General features: G+C 41.7%; 1 protein-coding gene across 1 annotated transcript in view; it reads right to left on the reverse strand.

Moving 5' to 3' along the window:
* Positions 1 to 13,005: 13,005 nt before the first annotated feature.
* cops8 (COP9 signalosome subunit 8) overlaps positions 13,006 to 17,162 on the reverse strand; it is a 47,076-nt gene continuing 42,919 nt past the window's right edge. Inside the window, exons 6-7 of the mRNA XM_060928618.1 lie at positions 14,538 to 14,600; positions 13,006 to 14,161 (exon numbers count right to left, since the gene is read on the reverse strand). Coding sequence (XP_060784601.1) covers positions 14,082 to 14,161; positions 14,538 to 14,600 — 143 coding nt within the window. The 3' untranslated portion in view covers positions 13,006 to 14,081. The remainder of the gene's footprint in view (positions 14,162 to 14,537; positions 14,601 to 17,162) is intronic.

Genomic DNA, 17,162 nt, shown 5'->3' on the forward strand with positions numbered 1-17,162 from the left:
GCAGTATTTGCATCAGTATTTGCAGTATTTTCATACTTTTATACTCTTTAATGAAAGGTGATACAAGGCGGAAGTCCGCGCCATTTTTCAGCAGTCGCGTCACATGACCAACGCCAGCGAATCAGGCAGGTGGATGTCACAGTGACATTGTCCAATGACGATGCCAGCTAGAGCTCAGCACAGCGTATCCGCGTATTCTCAATGTTTACACAACACCAGACCAGACAAGATCTGGATTGAATACGTGGACCCTGGCGGATTCCCGTTTCCGGGCGTTTCCAGGTGTTTTAATGTAAATGGACAGTGCATCCGCGAAGAAAACGAGACAGATATGGTCTAATGTAAACTTGGCCTTAGATGAGCTTTTCATCCATGAGAGGATAAATACCTGATGCTCCCTACCAGTCAGACAGAACTGAAGAAGCCTTTCGGATGAGAGGTGAAACGTCTTCAAGAATCTTCAAGCAAGTCCAGTTGCTCTCTTTTACCACCCACAGTTTACCATGACCTGGATGACTGAGAATCTTCACAGACATGTTTCCACACACTTTGGGATGAGAACCCTTTGACTGGTGCAGGAGTATGAGAGGACTTCCAGAAAACTGGCAGACTACAGAAACCACCTGTGTTTCAACCTGAGATGCCGACAATCCAACATTATCCCCACTAGCCTACACCTGTTTTCAATGGTCAAAGGCCACAGAGCTGAAATAATCCTCCAGAAAGCCCAGAAGCAGCTTCTCAACGAGAGAGTGAGACAAGTACATTTCACCATCGATGCTCTCCAGAACAAGACTGAACTGATGTTTGAAGAATTGACATTACTTCTTCCCAGTGAAGTTTTGGAACGAGTCTCTGAGTTCGCTGAGAAGGCACAGATTTCACAACATACCAAAGGTAAGGAACGACAGATGCGCAAATTTCAAACTTTGCTGTCTAAAACCACCTCCTCCAGAAAGACAGAAGTGCTGACTTGGAGGAAGAAATCTGACCAGGCTACACAACTGGACATCGAAGAGATATGGGTGAAGAACTTATCCGACAGGGTACTCACCCAACCAGAGGAAGATGTTCTATCCAAGGGACTTAACTTTGCAGTTTCACCAGAGCGGATACCAGTGGTAGATCTCATCACAGCCACAGAGTCAGCCATCAGAAACAACAATCTGACCAACACTGAGGCAGAACAACTTAGACTGAAGATATCAGCTGCTCTGTCCAGTGTGAAAGCACCCCCCTCCAACCTCACCATCCAAGAAAGGAGGGCTCTTACATTGCTTCAAAGAGACTGGAACATCACCATCCTTCCTGCTGACAAAGGGAGATGCACAGTGTTGCTAAACACAGCGGATTACCACTCCAGGATGACCAGTCTCCTCAGCGACACTACGACCTATGAAACCTTGAGGCGGGACCCCACAAGTTGCTACAAAAAGAAAGTTGTTAGCTGCCTGCAACAACTAGAAAAGGACCAAGCCATCAACCAATCTCTGTACTACAGATTGTACCCTGGGGAAGCCATTCCTCTCATATATGGACTTCCCAAGATTCACAAGGAAGGGGCTCCACTCAGACCTATCATCAGCAGTATAAACTCTGTTACTTACAACACTGCCAAACACCTGGCCACCATCCTGGCTCCTCTCGTTGGGAATACTCCACATCACGTCAAAAACTTCCAAGATTTTGCTACTAAAGTTGCAGACCTCAAACTAGACGCAGATGAAACCATGGTTTCCTATGACGTCACTTCTCTGTTCACATGCATTCCCACCACAGAAGCAGTTGAATCTGTTAGAAAACGACTCCTTCGAGACAGCACCTTATTGGATAGAACAAACCTCACCACAGACCAGATTTGCATCCTGCTTGACCTCTGCCTGACTACCACTTATTTCCAGTTTAATGAAAGTTTCTACAGACAGAAGCATGGATGCGCCATGGGCTCACCGGTATCCCCCATTGTGGCCAATCTTTACATGGAGGAAGTGGAACATAAAGCTTTGACCACTTTTTCAGGAGTTGCTCCCAGCCACTGGTTCAGATATGTGGATGACACCTGGGTTAAAATCAAAACCCATGAGGTGGAAGCCTTCTCTAAGCACATCAATGCAGTGGATATTAACATCAACTTCACTCGGGAGGACGTCAGTGGGAATAATCTAGCCTTCTTGGATTGTGATGTACACATTAGACAAGACAGAAGCCTGAGCATCGAGGTCTACCGGAAACCCACACACACAGACCAGTACCTACTCTTTGACTCTCACCACCCACTGGAACACAAATTGGGGGTCATTAGGACCTTGCAACACAGGGCTCAGAATGTCCCTACAACGATAGAGGGAAAAGAGAAGGAGCAGAATCACATCCAGAAAGCACTTCAGAACTGCAGGTATCCCAACTGGTCTTTCCTCAAGAGCAGAAAAAAGAACAGAACGGACAAGGAGGATAACAGGAACAAATGCAAGAATATTGTCATTTCCTACATTTCTGGTCTATCTGAGAAACTCAGGAGGATCTTCTACAAACACAACATTCCAGTACATTTCAGACCCAGTAACACTCTGAAGCAGAAACTAGTCCACCCTAAGGACAGAATACCCAGACACAAACAGGACAACGTAGTATATGCCATTCAGTGCAGTGAGAAATGTACAGACTCGTATATTGGGGAGACAAAGCAACTGCTTCACAGGCGCATGGCTCAACACAGGAGAGCCAGTTCCTCAGGCCAGGACTCTGCTGTCTACCTTCACCTTAACAACAAAGGACACTCATTTCAGGATTGCAATGTACGCATTTTAGCCAGAGAGGATCGTTGGTATGAGCGAGGAGTTAAAGAAGCCATTTTTGTCAACCTGGAATGGCCATCACTGAACAGAGGTGGGGTCTAATGGCCTTTTTCCACTACCCTTTTTCAGCTCACTTCAGCTCGCTTCAGCTCACTTCAGCCCGACACGGCTCGCGTTTCGACTATCTCAAAACAGCACGACTCAGCTCGCTTCAGCCCTGCTTAGCACCCAAAACTCGCACAGTTTTGGAGTGGGGCTGAAGCGAGCCAAACCGAGCTGAGTGAGGCTGGGGGCGTGAGCAGACACTCCCCTGTGCACTGCTTGGTGAGGAGGAGTGTCCTCACATGCCCACACACGCCCCGCGAGCACGCTAGGATCTGTAAACACCGTAAACCCGGAAGAAGAAGAATTACGAATTACGAGAATTTCTGGAGCCTTATGCGCCTCACCTCATCTATACGCTCTTGCCAGTATCTGTTGGCGTTGTCGGTGACAACAAGCCACAGCACCAAGACCAGCAACACTAACGACTCCATGTCCTCCATGTTTATTGTTTACTATCTGGGTTGTGAGACTACCGCTTAAAAGATCACTGATGTCACTGTTTGCGCCACTTAACGACATCACGTGACGTCCACCCACTTTCGCTAACTCCACCCAATGTGTCCACCCACTTCCAGCCAGCACGGTTCAGCGCGGTTATAGTCGAAATGCAACTCCAATAGCCCCGCTCAGCTCGACTCAGCCCAACTCAGCACAGCACGGCTCAGCCGCGTTTGTAGTGGAAAAGCGGCATTAGACATCATTTATCAGCCACCTACAATGCAGTCCTTGGCACACTTCCCAAACAACTGAATGCACACCAAAACCCAGCTGTTTTCAGTGACTCACAGGAGGACAGAGAGAATCAGCATTCCATTGATCACCCTAACGGGCAAACCATTGATCATCCTAACGACTCTCGAGGCCGTTCACAACCAGCCCCCAGTTGACCCACACCAACAGGATGACTCAATGACACCTTAGATGAGCTTTTCATCCATGAGAGGATAAATACCTGATGCTCCCTACCAGTCAGACAGAACTGAAGAAGCCTTTCGGATGAGAGGTGAAACGTCTTCAAGAATCTTCAAGCAAGTCCAATTGCTCTCTTTTACCACCCACAGTTTACCATGACCTGGATGACTGAGAATCTTCACAGACACCTTAGTGCAGCATTTGATACCAGTGATCATTCCATTCTTCTAGACAGACTAGAAAATGTTGTGGGAGTTAAGGGAACGGCCCTCTCCTGGCTCAGCTCTTATTTAACTGATCACTATCAGTATGTTGATATAAATGGTGATTATTTATAGACGTACTGAGGTAAAGTTTGGTGTTCCACAAGGTTCTGTCTTGGGTCCACTGCTTTTTTCTTTATATATGTTACCTCTGGGTGATATTATTCGTAAACATTGTATTAGTTTCCACTGTTATGCTGATGACACACAGTTGTATGTTTCTGCAAAACCTGATGAGCGACACCAGCTTAATAGAATTGAGGAATGTATAAAGGACATCAGACACTGAATGCTTATTAATTTCCTTCTGCTTAACTCTGATAAGACTGAAGTACTTGTACTAGGACCATATGCAGCTAGAAGTTTTCTGATTGCACAGTAACTCTGGATGGCATTTCTACTTCTTCACATGCAGCAATAAAAGACCTCGGAGGGATTATTGACCCCAGTCTTTCATTTGAAACTCACATTGATAACATTACCCAGATAGCTTTCTTTCATCTCAGAAATATTGCTAAGATAAGAAATTTAATGTCACTACATGACGTAGAAAAACTAGTTCATGCTTTCGTTACCTCCAGGTTGGATTATTGTAATGTCTTACTGTCTGGGTGTTCCAATAAGTGCATAAACAACCTCCAGTTAGTTCAAAATGCAGCAGCAAGAGTCCTTACTAGAACTAGAAAATATGACCACATCACCCCTGTCTTATCCACACTGCATTGGCTCCCAATCAAATTTCGTATTGATTATAAAATACTACTGTTAACCTTTAAAGCACTGAATGGTCTCGCACCACAGTACCTGAGTGAACTACTGATCCTCTATGACCCGCCACGCCTACTTAGATCAAAAGGTGCAGGCTATCTGCTGGTACCTCGTATTGAGGTATTTCACCTGACATCACAGGGTCACATGACGCCCCGGTGTCCGCCATTTTGGACGGCAAGCTACATACTAATGCTGCAGACAGAGAGGGAGAACCAGCTTGGAAAAAAACGTGTTACAGACACCTAGAATAGATTAATTTGTCAGTAAGCACTCTATAAATAACCATGGTGTTTGCTTGTTGTGCTGTGGGCTGCCACAACAGACAGGGACAGCGTGCAGGACGCTCCTTTTACCGGTTTCCTACTGACCCAGACAAGAGGGCCAAATGGATTGCAGCTGTGAAGAGACAGGATTGGGAGCCAACAGAGTACTCCAGACTTTGCAGTGATCATTTCATTTCAGGTTAGTTTATCAGTCAACGCAATTTTGATAAAATATATAGCAAAAAGTAAATGGGTCAGTGTTTGTTAACCCATCTGAGCAGTGAAACAAGGCAGTGTTAATTTGTCTAGGGTTGCATGTAGCAGACATTTTGTTCTCCTGTTTGTCATGTATTATTTTCCTTTTGATGAATAAAGTTTATAAATACTACTTATATCATGTCATAGCCGGAGCTCGCCAGCGCGCCGGGGAGCTCGCCGGCGCGCCGGGGGAGCTCGCTGGCGCGCTCGGGCGCTGGGGGAGCTCGCTGGCGCGCCGGGGGAGCTCGCTAGTGCGCTCCGGCTATGACATGATATAAGTAGTATTTATAAACTTTATTCATCAATAGGAAAATAATAATCTATTCAATATTCTATTCTAATTGCCCAAACCTGTGTATGGCGATGGGTCAGTGAACAATCCTGGTGGAAGCAGGTAAATGTTGTTCTCTAAGCCTGCTAACCTCAATTTTTGCAAATACCTCTCCCTCTGCTCGCCCTGTAAATGCCCTACGTCGCTGGATAGTGAAGGTGTTTTCTGCATCTCGCTCCTTTTTCTTTTATGTTTTTCGTTTGTCGCCTTCCTCGCATTCAAACTGATTCGAGCTGTGCCGTCCAAAATGGCAGCATCACATGACTTGGTCACGTGGGTGAAATACCTCAATAGTGAAGGCTACATCAGGGGGCAGAGCCTTTTCTTACAAAGCCCCACAGTTATGGAACAGCCTTCCAAGTAGTGTTCGGGAATCAGACACAGTCTCAGTGTTCAAGTCTAGGCTGAAAACATATCTGTTTAGTCAAGCCTTTTGTTAATGGTGTTTATGAGGTAAAGGTGTAGATCTGGAGGGTCCTCAGACATAGTGTTTTGGTAAACTGGGATGTATGGATGCTGTCAGTTCCTACTCGCTTGCTCACTCAAGTTTGTTGATGGTGTAGTGGCTGGCTGTTTTATGTCCTGGGGCTCCCTCATGCCTGTGTTACCTTCTGGCCCTCCCCTTTTAGTTATGCTGTCATAGTTAGTTGCCGGAGTCCCTGCTTGTACTCAGTGCAATATGTATACTGTTCCTACTTATTCAGGTGACAGTGGGCATACCTAACAACCTGTGTCCCCCCCCCCCCAAAAAAAAAATCTGTCCCTCTGGGTTACATGTTGGTCCTGGGATCGAGATGCTGACCTCTTCTGCTCCTCGGACCTGCTTGATCCATCCTGGTGCCCTGTGTCTGGTTGGAGTCTCATCGCATTGCTCCTGTGAAGGACGGCCCCATGAGGACAGTTGAAAGTCACACCTGGAGGATGCTCTGGACTCTTACAGTAATGCTTTTATGGCTGAGGACTGCAGTTGTCATGAACAGTTTTGCACTCAAGTTTCCATCAATGAAGAGTTTATAACATCAACAAAACTGACTTCATGTTAAAACTGTTAATATTATAGTCATGCTGTCTGTTGTTGCCCAAATGAGGATGGGTTCCCTTTTGAGTCTGGTTCCTCTCGAGGTTTCTTCCTCATGTCGTCTGAGGGAGTTTTTCCTTGCCACCGTCGCCACAGGCTTGCTCATTGGGGATAGATTAGGGATAAAATTAGCATGTTTTAAGTTGTTCAAATTCTGTAAAGCTGCTTTGTGACAATGTTTATTGTTAAAAGCACTATACAAGGGGCGGCACGGTGGTGTAGTGGTTAGCGCTGTCGCCTCACAGCAAGAAGGTCCGGGTTCGAGCCCCGTGGCCGGCGAGGGCCTTTCTGTGTGGAGTTTGCATGTTCTCCCCGTGTCCGCGTGGGTTTCCTCCGGGTGCTCCGGTTTCCCCCACAGTCCAAAGACATGCAGGTTAGGTTAACTGGTGACTCTAAATTGACAGTAGGTGTGAATGTGAGTGTGAATGGTTGTCTGTGTCTATGTGTCAGCCCTGTGATGACCTGGCGACTTGTCCAGGGTGTGCCCCGCCTTTCGCCCGTAGTCAGCTGGGATAGGCTCCAGCTTGCCTGCGACCCTGTAGAGGGATAAAGCGGCTAGAGATAATGAGATGAGATGAGCACTATACAAATAAACTTGACTTGATTTATCATTATACTGTATGTGTGTATGGCCTAGATCAGAACTAGTCACCTATGTTTCCAGTATGAATATTTATACTCATTTTCAGTTATAATATCACAACTACAATATTACAGCTGGAGCACTGAGCCACCAGTACAACCCACTACACTACAGTAACATTTTGTTCAAAGATTTTTACTAATACCTTGCTGTTTTTTTTCTATTTGTTTTTGTTATATATAAAATAACATTTCATATCAGGAAGTAACAATATACACACAAATAAGGAATGGATAATTGTTTAGCCTTAATATGTGTTGTGTTCATTATGAAGGATGTAAGGTCAGGATAATGCTCCATATAAGGCAGCTGTCTTATGTTTATCTGACTACTTCATTTGTTTACTTTCAGAGAGGTGGCAAAGCATGCAGGGCAGTAGTTTTTGTTTCCAGGGAATTTCAATGGCAAACATTTCCCTGGCATAGACCAGCGCAGAGAGTAGCTTACACATTGAATAAAATCAATCAATCAAACACTACTACAGTTGGAATCAAGCGGGGTTTACACTTGTAGTGTCTTCCATGATTATTGGCACCCCAGCAGGACAATGATCTGAAGCATATATCCAAATCAACACGAAAATGGTTCACTGAGCACAGACTCACGCTTCTGCCATGGCCAGCTCAGTCCCCTGACCTGAACCCCAGTGAAAACCTGTGGGGTGAGCTGAAGAGGAGAGAGCACAAGAGAGGGCCTTGGACTTTGGATGATCTGGAGAGATTGTGTAAAGAGGAATGGTCTCAGATGCCCTGCTCTGCATCTCCAACCTTATAAAGTGTGACAGGAGAGACTCATTGCTGTTTTACTACTAAAGGGAGGTTGTGCAAACTATTAAATGCAGGGGTGCTAATAATAATGGCATATGGTTTTGTTGAAAGCAATTATTTCTTGAGGAGGGATTTGTTTTTCTCTGAATAAATGTATTCAAATTAAAAAGGTTGGATTTTTCTCATTTTTTTCAGTGCGAGATCAAGCAACTTTACCAAAAGGTGGATTTTTTTCCAACCCTTTACAAAGGGTGCCAATAATTGTGGAGGGCACTATATGTAATCAAATACCTACAGATTTAAACTATTTTACCTTATAAAGTATGGGAGCTAAAAAGCTAAACTAATGCATTGAGAGTATGACAATTCGGACAGGAAAAGAGAAAAACCTGCAACGATTAACTCTCCATAACCAAACTCATTTAAACTGTTTATTAGCCAATTCCAACTTCTGCCTGTGACTCATGTTTCCACATGGAAACATTTTCCCTTATGATGCAGTAACGGAAGAGCTTACTCATTCGTTCTGAAAGCAGATTTTAACGCTTCTCTGTCTATACAAGCAACATGCAGCGTCAGCACTTTGGCACTTCTTGTATGAGACAAACATTATCAAACTGTTAAAAACTTTTCAAAACTTTGGTTAGGAAAAAATATTGTTGCAAAACTCTCAATTCCAATTAAGATGCGTCTTTTTAATGCTACTACTGGTTTGTAGGACCCATTAAAAAAAGAAATTACTTTCCAGATACTGTAATATGCACTATTGTGAAAATGTATATTAGTTAATGGCATAATGTGCTGAATGGCATGGCAATTTCTTATGGAAAGCAATACTAGGCAATTTAAAGTATATAGAATATCATTATTTATGCTATTATTAGATATATTATTGTTTTCATTGCATTTTATTCCTCCTTCCACATGCTGTTTGAATAAGAGATGATCAGCAATGGCCCTAGGTAGAGGATATTATATGGCTGTACAAAGATGTGAAGTTTATCTACAAGTGGAGAAGATCTTAAAGTGAGCGAAGTGAAGGAGTATAAACTTCATGTCTTCACGCCACCATGTAATGCTCTTTATATGTACACACACACACACAAATCAAAAGAATTTTAATTTTGAACCAGTTGGCCATTTTAACAAACACACGAGAAAACATTGGGAGTGACATCATCAGAGTGAAATATCAAGAATTATTATATATACAGGCCACTTTTTCCATGAAATAAAAACAATGTATTCTATTCCCTTCTAGTGGGTTTATTGATGGCATTCAATATTGTTACCATATTGCTTATCCTCCATGTATTACGCCATGCTTCCCAATGGAGAATGAGCGTGCAATATTGTTACAGCATTGCATGTTGTCAAGACAACACAACGTCACACTTTGGAGCTCATGCAAAGATCCAATGACAAAATTTTGCTGCTGCGCATGCGCACAATCATTTCTTTGGCGGCCGCAAGAGAAAGAGAAGATGGGGGTTAATTTAGTGCTCGGAAGAAGCACCAAATAAATAAACTGAAAAGTGAAACTAGACACGTGCTGAACACCCGAAAGGCTACCAAAACTTCATTATATATTCTTCATGCATAATTACAAGAGAAAAACATACCAACAGACATCGAAAAACTGGAAGAGAGACACGTCAGAGATGTAACACTTCTGCACTAGTGCGTGACTGTGACAATTTGTACACAAACATGGCCGCGAGGTTTGCTTAATTAAAAACCGAAGATTTAAAGAGGCCGACGCGCTGAACATCAGAAAGGCTACCAAAACTTCACTGGATATTCTTCACGCATATTTACAAGAGAAAAACAGACCAACAGACATTGAAGAAATGGACAAGCGAGCAATAGCGGAAATAGTATCAAAGTTCTACTTGGAGGTGAGGAAAAGTGACAGATTTTTACAAGAGGACTTCACTTAGCAAAGTCCTTTTGCTTTGAACAACTGCAGTGTAACAATTAACTACTACCAAAAGTAACTTTGAACTTGAACTGTCCACCTGTACATAGCGTGTATACAGTATACAGTGGTGCTTGAAAGTTTATGAACCCTTTAGAATTTTCTATATTTCTGCATAAATATGACATAAAACATCATCAGATTTTTACACAAGTCTTAAAAGTAGATAAAGAGAACCCAGTTAAACAAATGAAACAAAAATATTATACTTGGTCATTTATTTATTGAGGAAAATGATCCAATATTACGTCTGTGAGTGGCAAAAGTATGTGAACCTCTAAGATTAGCAGTGAATTTGAAGGTGAAATTAGAGTCAGGGTGTTTTCAATCAATGGGATGACAATCAGGTGTGAGTGGGCACCCCGTTCTATTTAAAGAACAGGGATCTATCAAAATCTGATCTTCACAACACGTTTGTGGAAGTGTGTCATGGCACGAACAAAGGAGATTTCTGAGGAGCTCAGAAAAAGCATTGCTGATGCTAAGCAGGTTGGAAAAGGTTACAAAACCATCTCTAAAGAGTTTGGACTCCACCAATCCACAGTCAGACAGATTGTGTACAAATGGAGGAAATTCAAGACCATTGTTACCCTCCCCAGAAGTGGTTGTCTAACAAAGGTCACTCCAAGAGCAAGGCGTGTAATAGTCAGCAAGGTCACAAAGGACCCCAGAGCAACTTCTAAGCAACTGAAGGTCTCTCTCACATTGGCTAATGTTCATAAGTCCACCATCAGGAGAACACTGAACCACAAATGGTGTGCATGGCAGGGTTGCAAGGAGAAAGCCACTGCTCGCCAAAGAGAACATTGCTGCTCGTCTGCAGTTTGCTAAAGATCATGTGGACAAACCAGAAAGCTACTGGAAAAAATGTTTTGTGGACGGATGAGACCAAAATAGAACTTTTTGGTTTAAATGAGAAGCGTTTTGTTTGGAGAAAGGAAACACTGCATTCCAGCATAAGAACTTTATCCCATCTGTGAAACATGGTGGTGGTAGTATCATGGTTTGGGCCTGTTTTGCTGCATCTGGGCCAGGACAGCTTGCCATCATTGATGGAACAATGAATTCTGAATTATACCAATGAATTCTAAAGGAAATTGTCAGGACATCTGTCCATGAACTGAATCTCAAGAGAAGGTGGGTCATGCAGCAAGACAATGACCCTAAGCATACAAGTCATTCTACCAAAGAATGGTTAAAGAAGAATAAAGTTAATGTTTTGGAATGGCCAAGTCAAAGTCCTGACCTTAATCCAACCCAAATGTTGTGGAAGGACCTGAAGCGAGCAGTTCATGTGAGGAAACCCACCAAAGGTGTTCTGTATGGAGGAATGGGCTAAAATTCCTCCAAGCCGGTGTGCAGGACTGATCAATAGTTACTGGAAACGTTTAGTTGCAGTTATTGCTGCACAAGGGGGTCACACCAGATACTGAAAGCAAAGGTTCACATACTTTTGCCACTCACAAATATGTAATATTGGATCATTTTCCTCAATAAATAAATGACCAAGTATAATATTTTTGTCTTGTTTGTTTAACTGGGTTTTCTTTATCTACTTTTAGGACTTGTGTGAAAATCTGATGTTTTAGGTCATATTTATGCAGAAATATAGAAAATTCTATAGGGTTCACAAACTTTCAAGCATCACTGCAAGTTGGGTTGTTATTTAGGCTTTTTGGACTTGTACCATTTTTATTGGTAGAACTTTGACTTTGTACATTGGATTGATAGAACGCTGAATTACATTCCATCAGAATCAGCATTCAATATTGGTAAGTTACACCCCTGTTCTTAACTTTTTGTAAAATCTATAATTGTTCCATCGAATGTGTATGTACAACAACAACAGTTGGCTTTTATTTTCGTGGTCTAACAGATATATTCCATTCAGCTAGGATGATATTGAGACTCGTTCAATATCATGCTAGCTGAATGGAATATATCTGTTCTTATCTTCAAGCCAACATGTGATTTTTTTTTATTACACAGACACAGTCACAAACAAAGAGTACCCAAATTTATCAAAACAATTCAGTTGATTTCTTCACGAGTGCCAGAAAGAGATTTATGTCACGGTTTTGGTTCTCCATGTCCCAGATGTAGCTCGTATGAAAAATACAAGTGGTGTATTTCCCAGTAAAACATGCGTGTCCTTAATATGTATGACATTATTTAACTTCACATGCAGGAATACTGTAGTTAGTTAAACTGGCTACAAAAATTATCAATTATGCAAATTATCACTGAAATTTAAGAATAATTTTAACAATTATAACCTAAACTAGTAATATGTTCATTTTAGACTATGAAGTAATAATGAACATATTGCAAAGGATATCATTTCACAGAGTGACACATACACTTATCTACAACAAACAAGGCCATACTCTAGCAGAGCATCTTTTGCACACATGTACCAGATGCTTCAGCTGTCTATGACCCTGTGACATCTTCAGAGTTCAAAGCCTGCTAGCTGCTCTCTTCTTTGATCAAATGTAAGCTCTACAGTCCAGTAAATTACCAGTTCATTGGCATTACCTCAACGGTGAAAGACTAACCCAGCAATAGGTTTAATGACATGCTGAAGTCGTGATCTAGCATCATCTCTTTTCCTGTTAAAAGTGTTTCTAAGGTTACAAACACCGAAGTGTTTTTGAGTCGGAGTTTACATATTAGCAGCATGATGAACCGCAGCACGAATGTGTAGATGACAGTGTACATGTTCCAGATGTGCACTGGAAAACAGGAGTTCAACTGCCAGTTCAATTCAGAATATGCATTTTACATCACTGACTTCAGGAACATAAGGGTTCATCATTAAAAAGAGATGTACATGAAACATTGGTTTCTTTTTCCTTTTATCATTTGCGTCTGTTGAAGATCTGCATAAAACTCCAGCCTTTGCTTTCACACTAGGTTATGTGGTAAAAGCTGTCTATGATTGCCAACACCAGATGTTTTTATGTCATGTCCACGCCACCCCCATTCCCCTTTGGAAAAGAAACACACAAGATTTAAAAAAAAAAAAAAAAAAAACAGCCTCATGTACAGACTGTAGAAATGACAAACTATCATGCTACTACATCAACACAGACCTTGGACAACATTGTCTCATTGTATGTTCATTATTTGTGCTTATTTCTGTGGAAAAATACAACTTCCAATCAAAGTAAAACAAGAACCATGAGAATCACAGACAAGTAACAGGTAAAAGAGAAAGAACTTCCTCAAGAAGGTCGAAGGAAAAAGTTTAGATATGGTCTTTAAGCATTCTGTGAATGCTGGCCACAAACGTTAAACCTTATTTCAATACATGCAGCAGTTGTATTCGATTTATCCCTAATGCACAGGAAGCTTCCGTATTAATACTCCATGCCTACATGTACAGTCCATATGTCTGACATAGGACACATGCATGGTTTGTTTTCTCAAATATGTACTCTCATTATACCTTCATAATGCACTTTTAGCATTAAGCAAAAATATTCACAACAGTCCTTTATGCTCCTCGAGTACATCATAGACAGCACGGGATTTAAGGAGAAATTACTCATCATAAACATGGAAACTGTCCAGCGATTCATTTTTGACATGTGCAGGAGAAAGAAATTATTCTGTATAAAATTTAAACACCACTTAAATTGATTCTTTTTGCTAAATAATAATTTCATGTTTCTGCTAGCAAATATTTTTAAAAAAAAGCGCACAGGCTAAACATTAGCAAGTTAAACGATTGCAAAATCAAATCCAAATTCAAGAAATCACATGCACAGTGTAAGATTAGCATCTGGGAGAGGCCTGCATGCCAAAGACAGGAAGAACATACTTAAGACCTTTGAAATCACACAGTTTAGCTGAGAAGATGGAAACTGGGTGGGGGCGGGGCGGGGATGGGGTTGGGGTAAGGGTAAGGGGGATCAGTTCTCAAGGAAAGCCACGTAGTCAGTGAGTCTGGCCAGCTGCTGCTCGTTTGGAACCAAAGAGACAGGGGGTGGATCTGGAGAGAAAGAACAGCAAAGAAAGAAGCATAAGCCTGACACGAGAATATAAATTTCATCAAACCTCCCCATTCTCTTGCAACTTTTACTGCAAAGACGTACAGACTAACAACCTATAGTTGAACTGTGTGCAAAATTAACTTAAAATGTGCACACAACAGTAGAGCATGAATAAAATTAAAGCAGAGGCCAGAGAAGAAGGGGCTGAAGTGTGTGAGCAACACTGTATGGAGGTTGCCATGGAGAATGGACAGTTTGTTTTTCTACATAAGAGGGGAGTATAACTGGAACATTACAGACAGATGACTCAGACCTACACTAGGGGCAAGAAGGAAAGTTCTCTCTTTAATAAACAAAATGAAAGAGTGCCCCCACCTGGTTTCTGTGGTAATATCATCCTGGCGTTGGGATCTGCCTGCCATCCGTGACTGAGAACACCTTTAGAAAAAGAACAAAGACTGGACTGGTTTGTATAACACACCATAACACAACAGTGAATTGAATGGAGAGAGAAAATATTGGCATAATATTGTAATCCTGTAATGCTGGCGTAAAGAAGGCACCACAATATTCCTGCTTTAGTGATTTACACTGAACCGAATAAAGTCAGGATGAAGCCGTGCCAGCATGCATTTTTACATTGCGACAATGTCGGCATCTAGGGCGACATATCTATGTGCTGGAAAAATTAATAATATCTCGGGCATACCAGGACTGCTTTCAGAGTGTTCAGGTGCTTTTGTTAGCCATGCACATTTATACCACTCTTCAAACACAAGTTACTGAGCATCATAGGCAACATGTAATTACTTCCATTAAACAATTCACATTTAAGGGAGGTAACAGCCTCAATATATTTATACATATTACACGGTGGTGTGAAGATATGAAGTTTACCTTCGAGGGGTGAATGTATATATTCACGAGTGACTGAAGCAAACGAGCAATATTTCTCAACACAAGAAGATAAACCTCATATCTTTACACCACTGTGTAATGTTCTTCATATTATACTGTATGGACATCCACAAAAAAAAAAAAGCAAGCAAGTTAATCAAAAGAATTTTAATTTTGAACTGGTTTGCCATTTTGACAACGTGAATCTAGTCGGCGGGAAAACACAGGGAGTGATGTCATCAGAGTAAAATATGTCACTCAGATCTGCGAAGCATTCATATGAAAAAGTTTTTCAATACGAGAAGATAAACTTCATATTTTCAAGCCAATGTGTGATTTTCTTTTTATTATATAGACACATTCACAAACAAAAAGTACCCAAATTTATCAAAACAATTCAGAAATTTCCTCATGAGTGGCAGAGATGTGTCACGGTTTTGGTTCTCCATATCCCAGATGGAGTTCGTTGGAGTTCGGGGGTGGTGGGGGGACTTCCCAGTAAAATATGCATGTCGATAGAGTATATAGATATGTAAAACGTTTGTGTCCATTTTTTGGGGGGGGGGTCCCCATCACAGAAAACTGTGCTCACAAACGGGAGAGAGAGAGAGAGAGAGAGAGAGAGAATATATCTGAGTGAAAGGTAACGAGGAAGAGGGAAGAGAGGAGTGGGACAACTTGTGCAAGCAACATGTTTGTGGATCAGAAATAAGTTGAGAAGAAGGTGAACAGAATTAGGAAGAAATCTGAGGCAGAAAGACTTGCGGACCTTGTATACTATAGAGACAGACAATTGAATTTGCGCTGGTCTCAGAAAGAAGGATGTCGAATATGACCCCCGTCCCTTTTACACAGACGTCGACTCTGGCTCTGTCACTACCAATCGCTCCAGCTCAGAGGTGGAGCGCCACAGAACCCCTGATCCGCAATTGGATGTTTTATATGGAAAACAAGGCGGAACGAAGGCGCAAGATTCCTGCCTTGTACAGGCTGTGTAAAAGGGGCAACACAGAGAGAGAGAGAGAGAGAGAACACAAACAGGAAGTAAGGAACTGATGAGCTTGTAGTCTGTTCACCTTTAATTCCTAACTAATGTTTTCAGCTAATATTAATATTCATTTAAAGTGAATTTAAATGTCCCTAAACCACACTTCTTTCCTTGTACAAAGCAACAATCATTATGTTGCTTAACCATGTGTTTTCAAACCATAGCTGATCCAAAAGGCCATAAATTGATGGAAGATCAGCCAATTTTCATGGATCTCTGCCGAGACTGAATCGGAAGATCCCAAAGGGGTGGTGACGTCACACGTGTAATAATCCAGGTATCAATTTCATTCCTGTGTGCAGCAGTGGTCAGACCAGTCTCGATACGGAATTATGTTTTGGAGAGAATTCTGATAGTGACTGGGATTCTTGTATGTCGGATGAAGGGGCAGATGATTATCAAGGACATTCCAGAGTAAATGGTTATCTTTTCAAGCCCCCAAGACGAGAAACTGCCAGTTCACTCAGTTCATGACAGTCCCACTCACCGCCGACAGCGCATCACCAGCCAGAGAGAACTGGAAACACAGATTGGTTTGTGGACTTTTATTCTAAGCTGGCCACTGCAAAATATAGGGAAAATATTTGCATGTACCTCAATAAATGCAGAAATATAATCTTTAAAATGTATTCAGTGTAATTATTAAAAGAAAATATGAAGTGGGCGATAATAGGGAAATCAACGAACTGTCCAAATGTCATTTATTAAATAAATGGGTTTCTTTTTTGCTCCAATAATTCCCATGTGGTCGTTCTGATGGTGAGGAACACTTGATGAATCAGATTTACAGTGCTGCTTGAAAGTTTGTGAACCCTTTAGAATTTTCTATATTTCTGCATAAATATAACTTAAAACATCAGATTTTCACACAAGTCCTAAAAGTAGATAAAGAGAACCCAGTTAAACAAATGAGACAAAAATATTATACTTGGTCATTTGAGGAAAATGATCCAATATTACATATCTGTGAGTGGAAAAAGTATGTGAACCTTTGCTTTCAGTATCTGGTGTGACCCCCTTGTGCAGCAATAACTGCAACTAAACATTTCCGGTAA

Source organism: Neoarius graeffei, chromosome 9, assembly GCF_027579695.1.
Source record: "Neoarius graeffei isolate fNeoGra1 chromosome 9, fNeoGra1.pri, whole genome shotgun sequence".
Taxonomy (NCBI): Eukaryota; Metazoa; Chordata; class Actinopteri; order Siluriformes; family Ariidae; genus Neoarius; species Neoarius graeffei.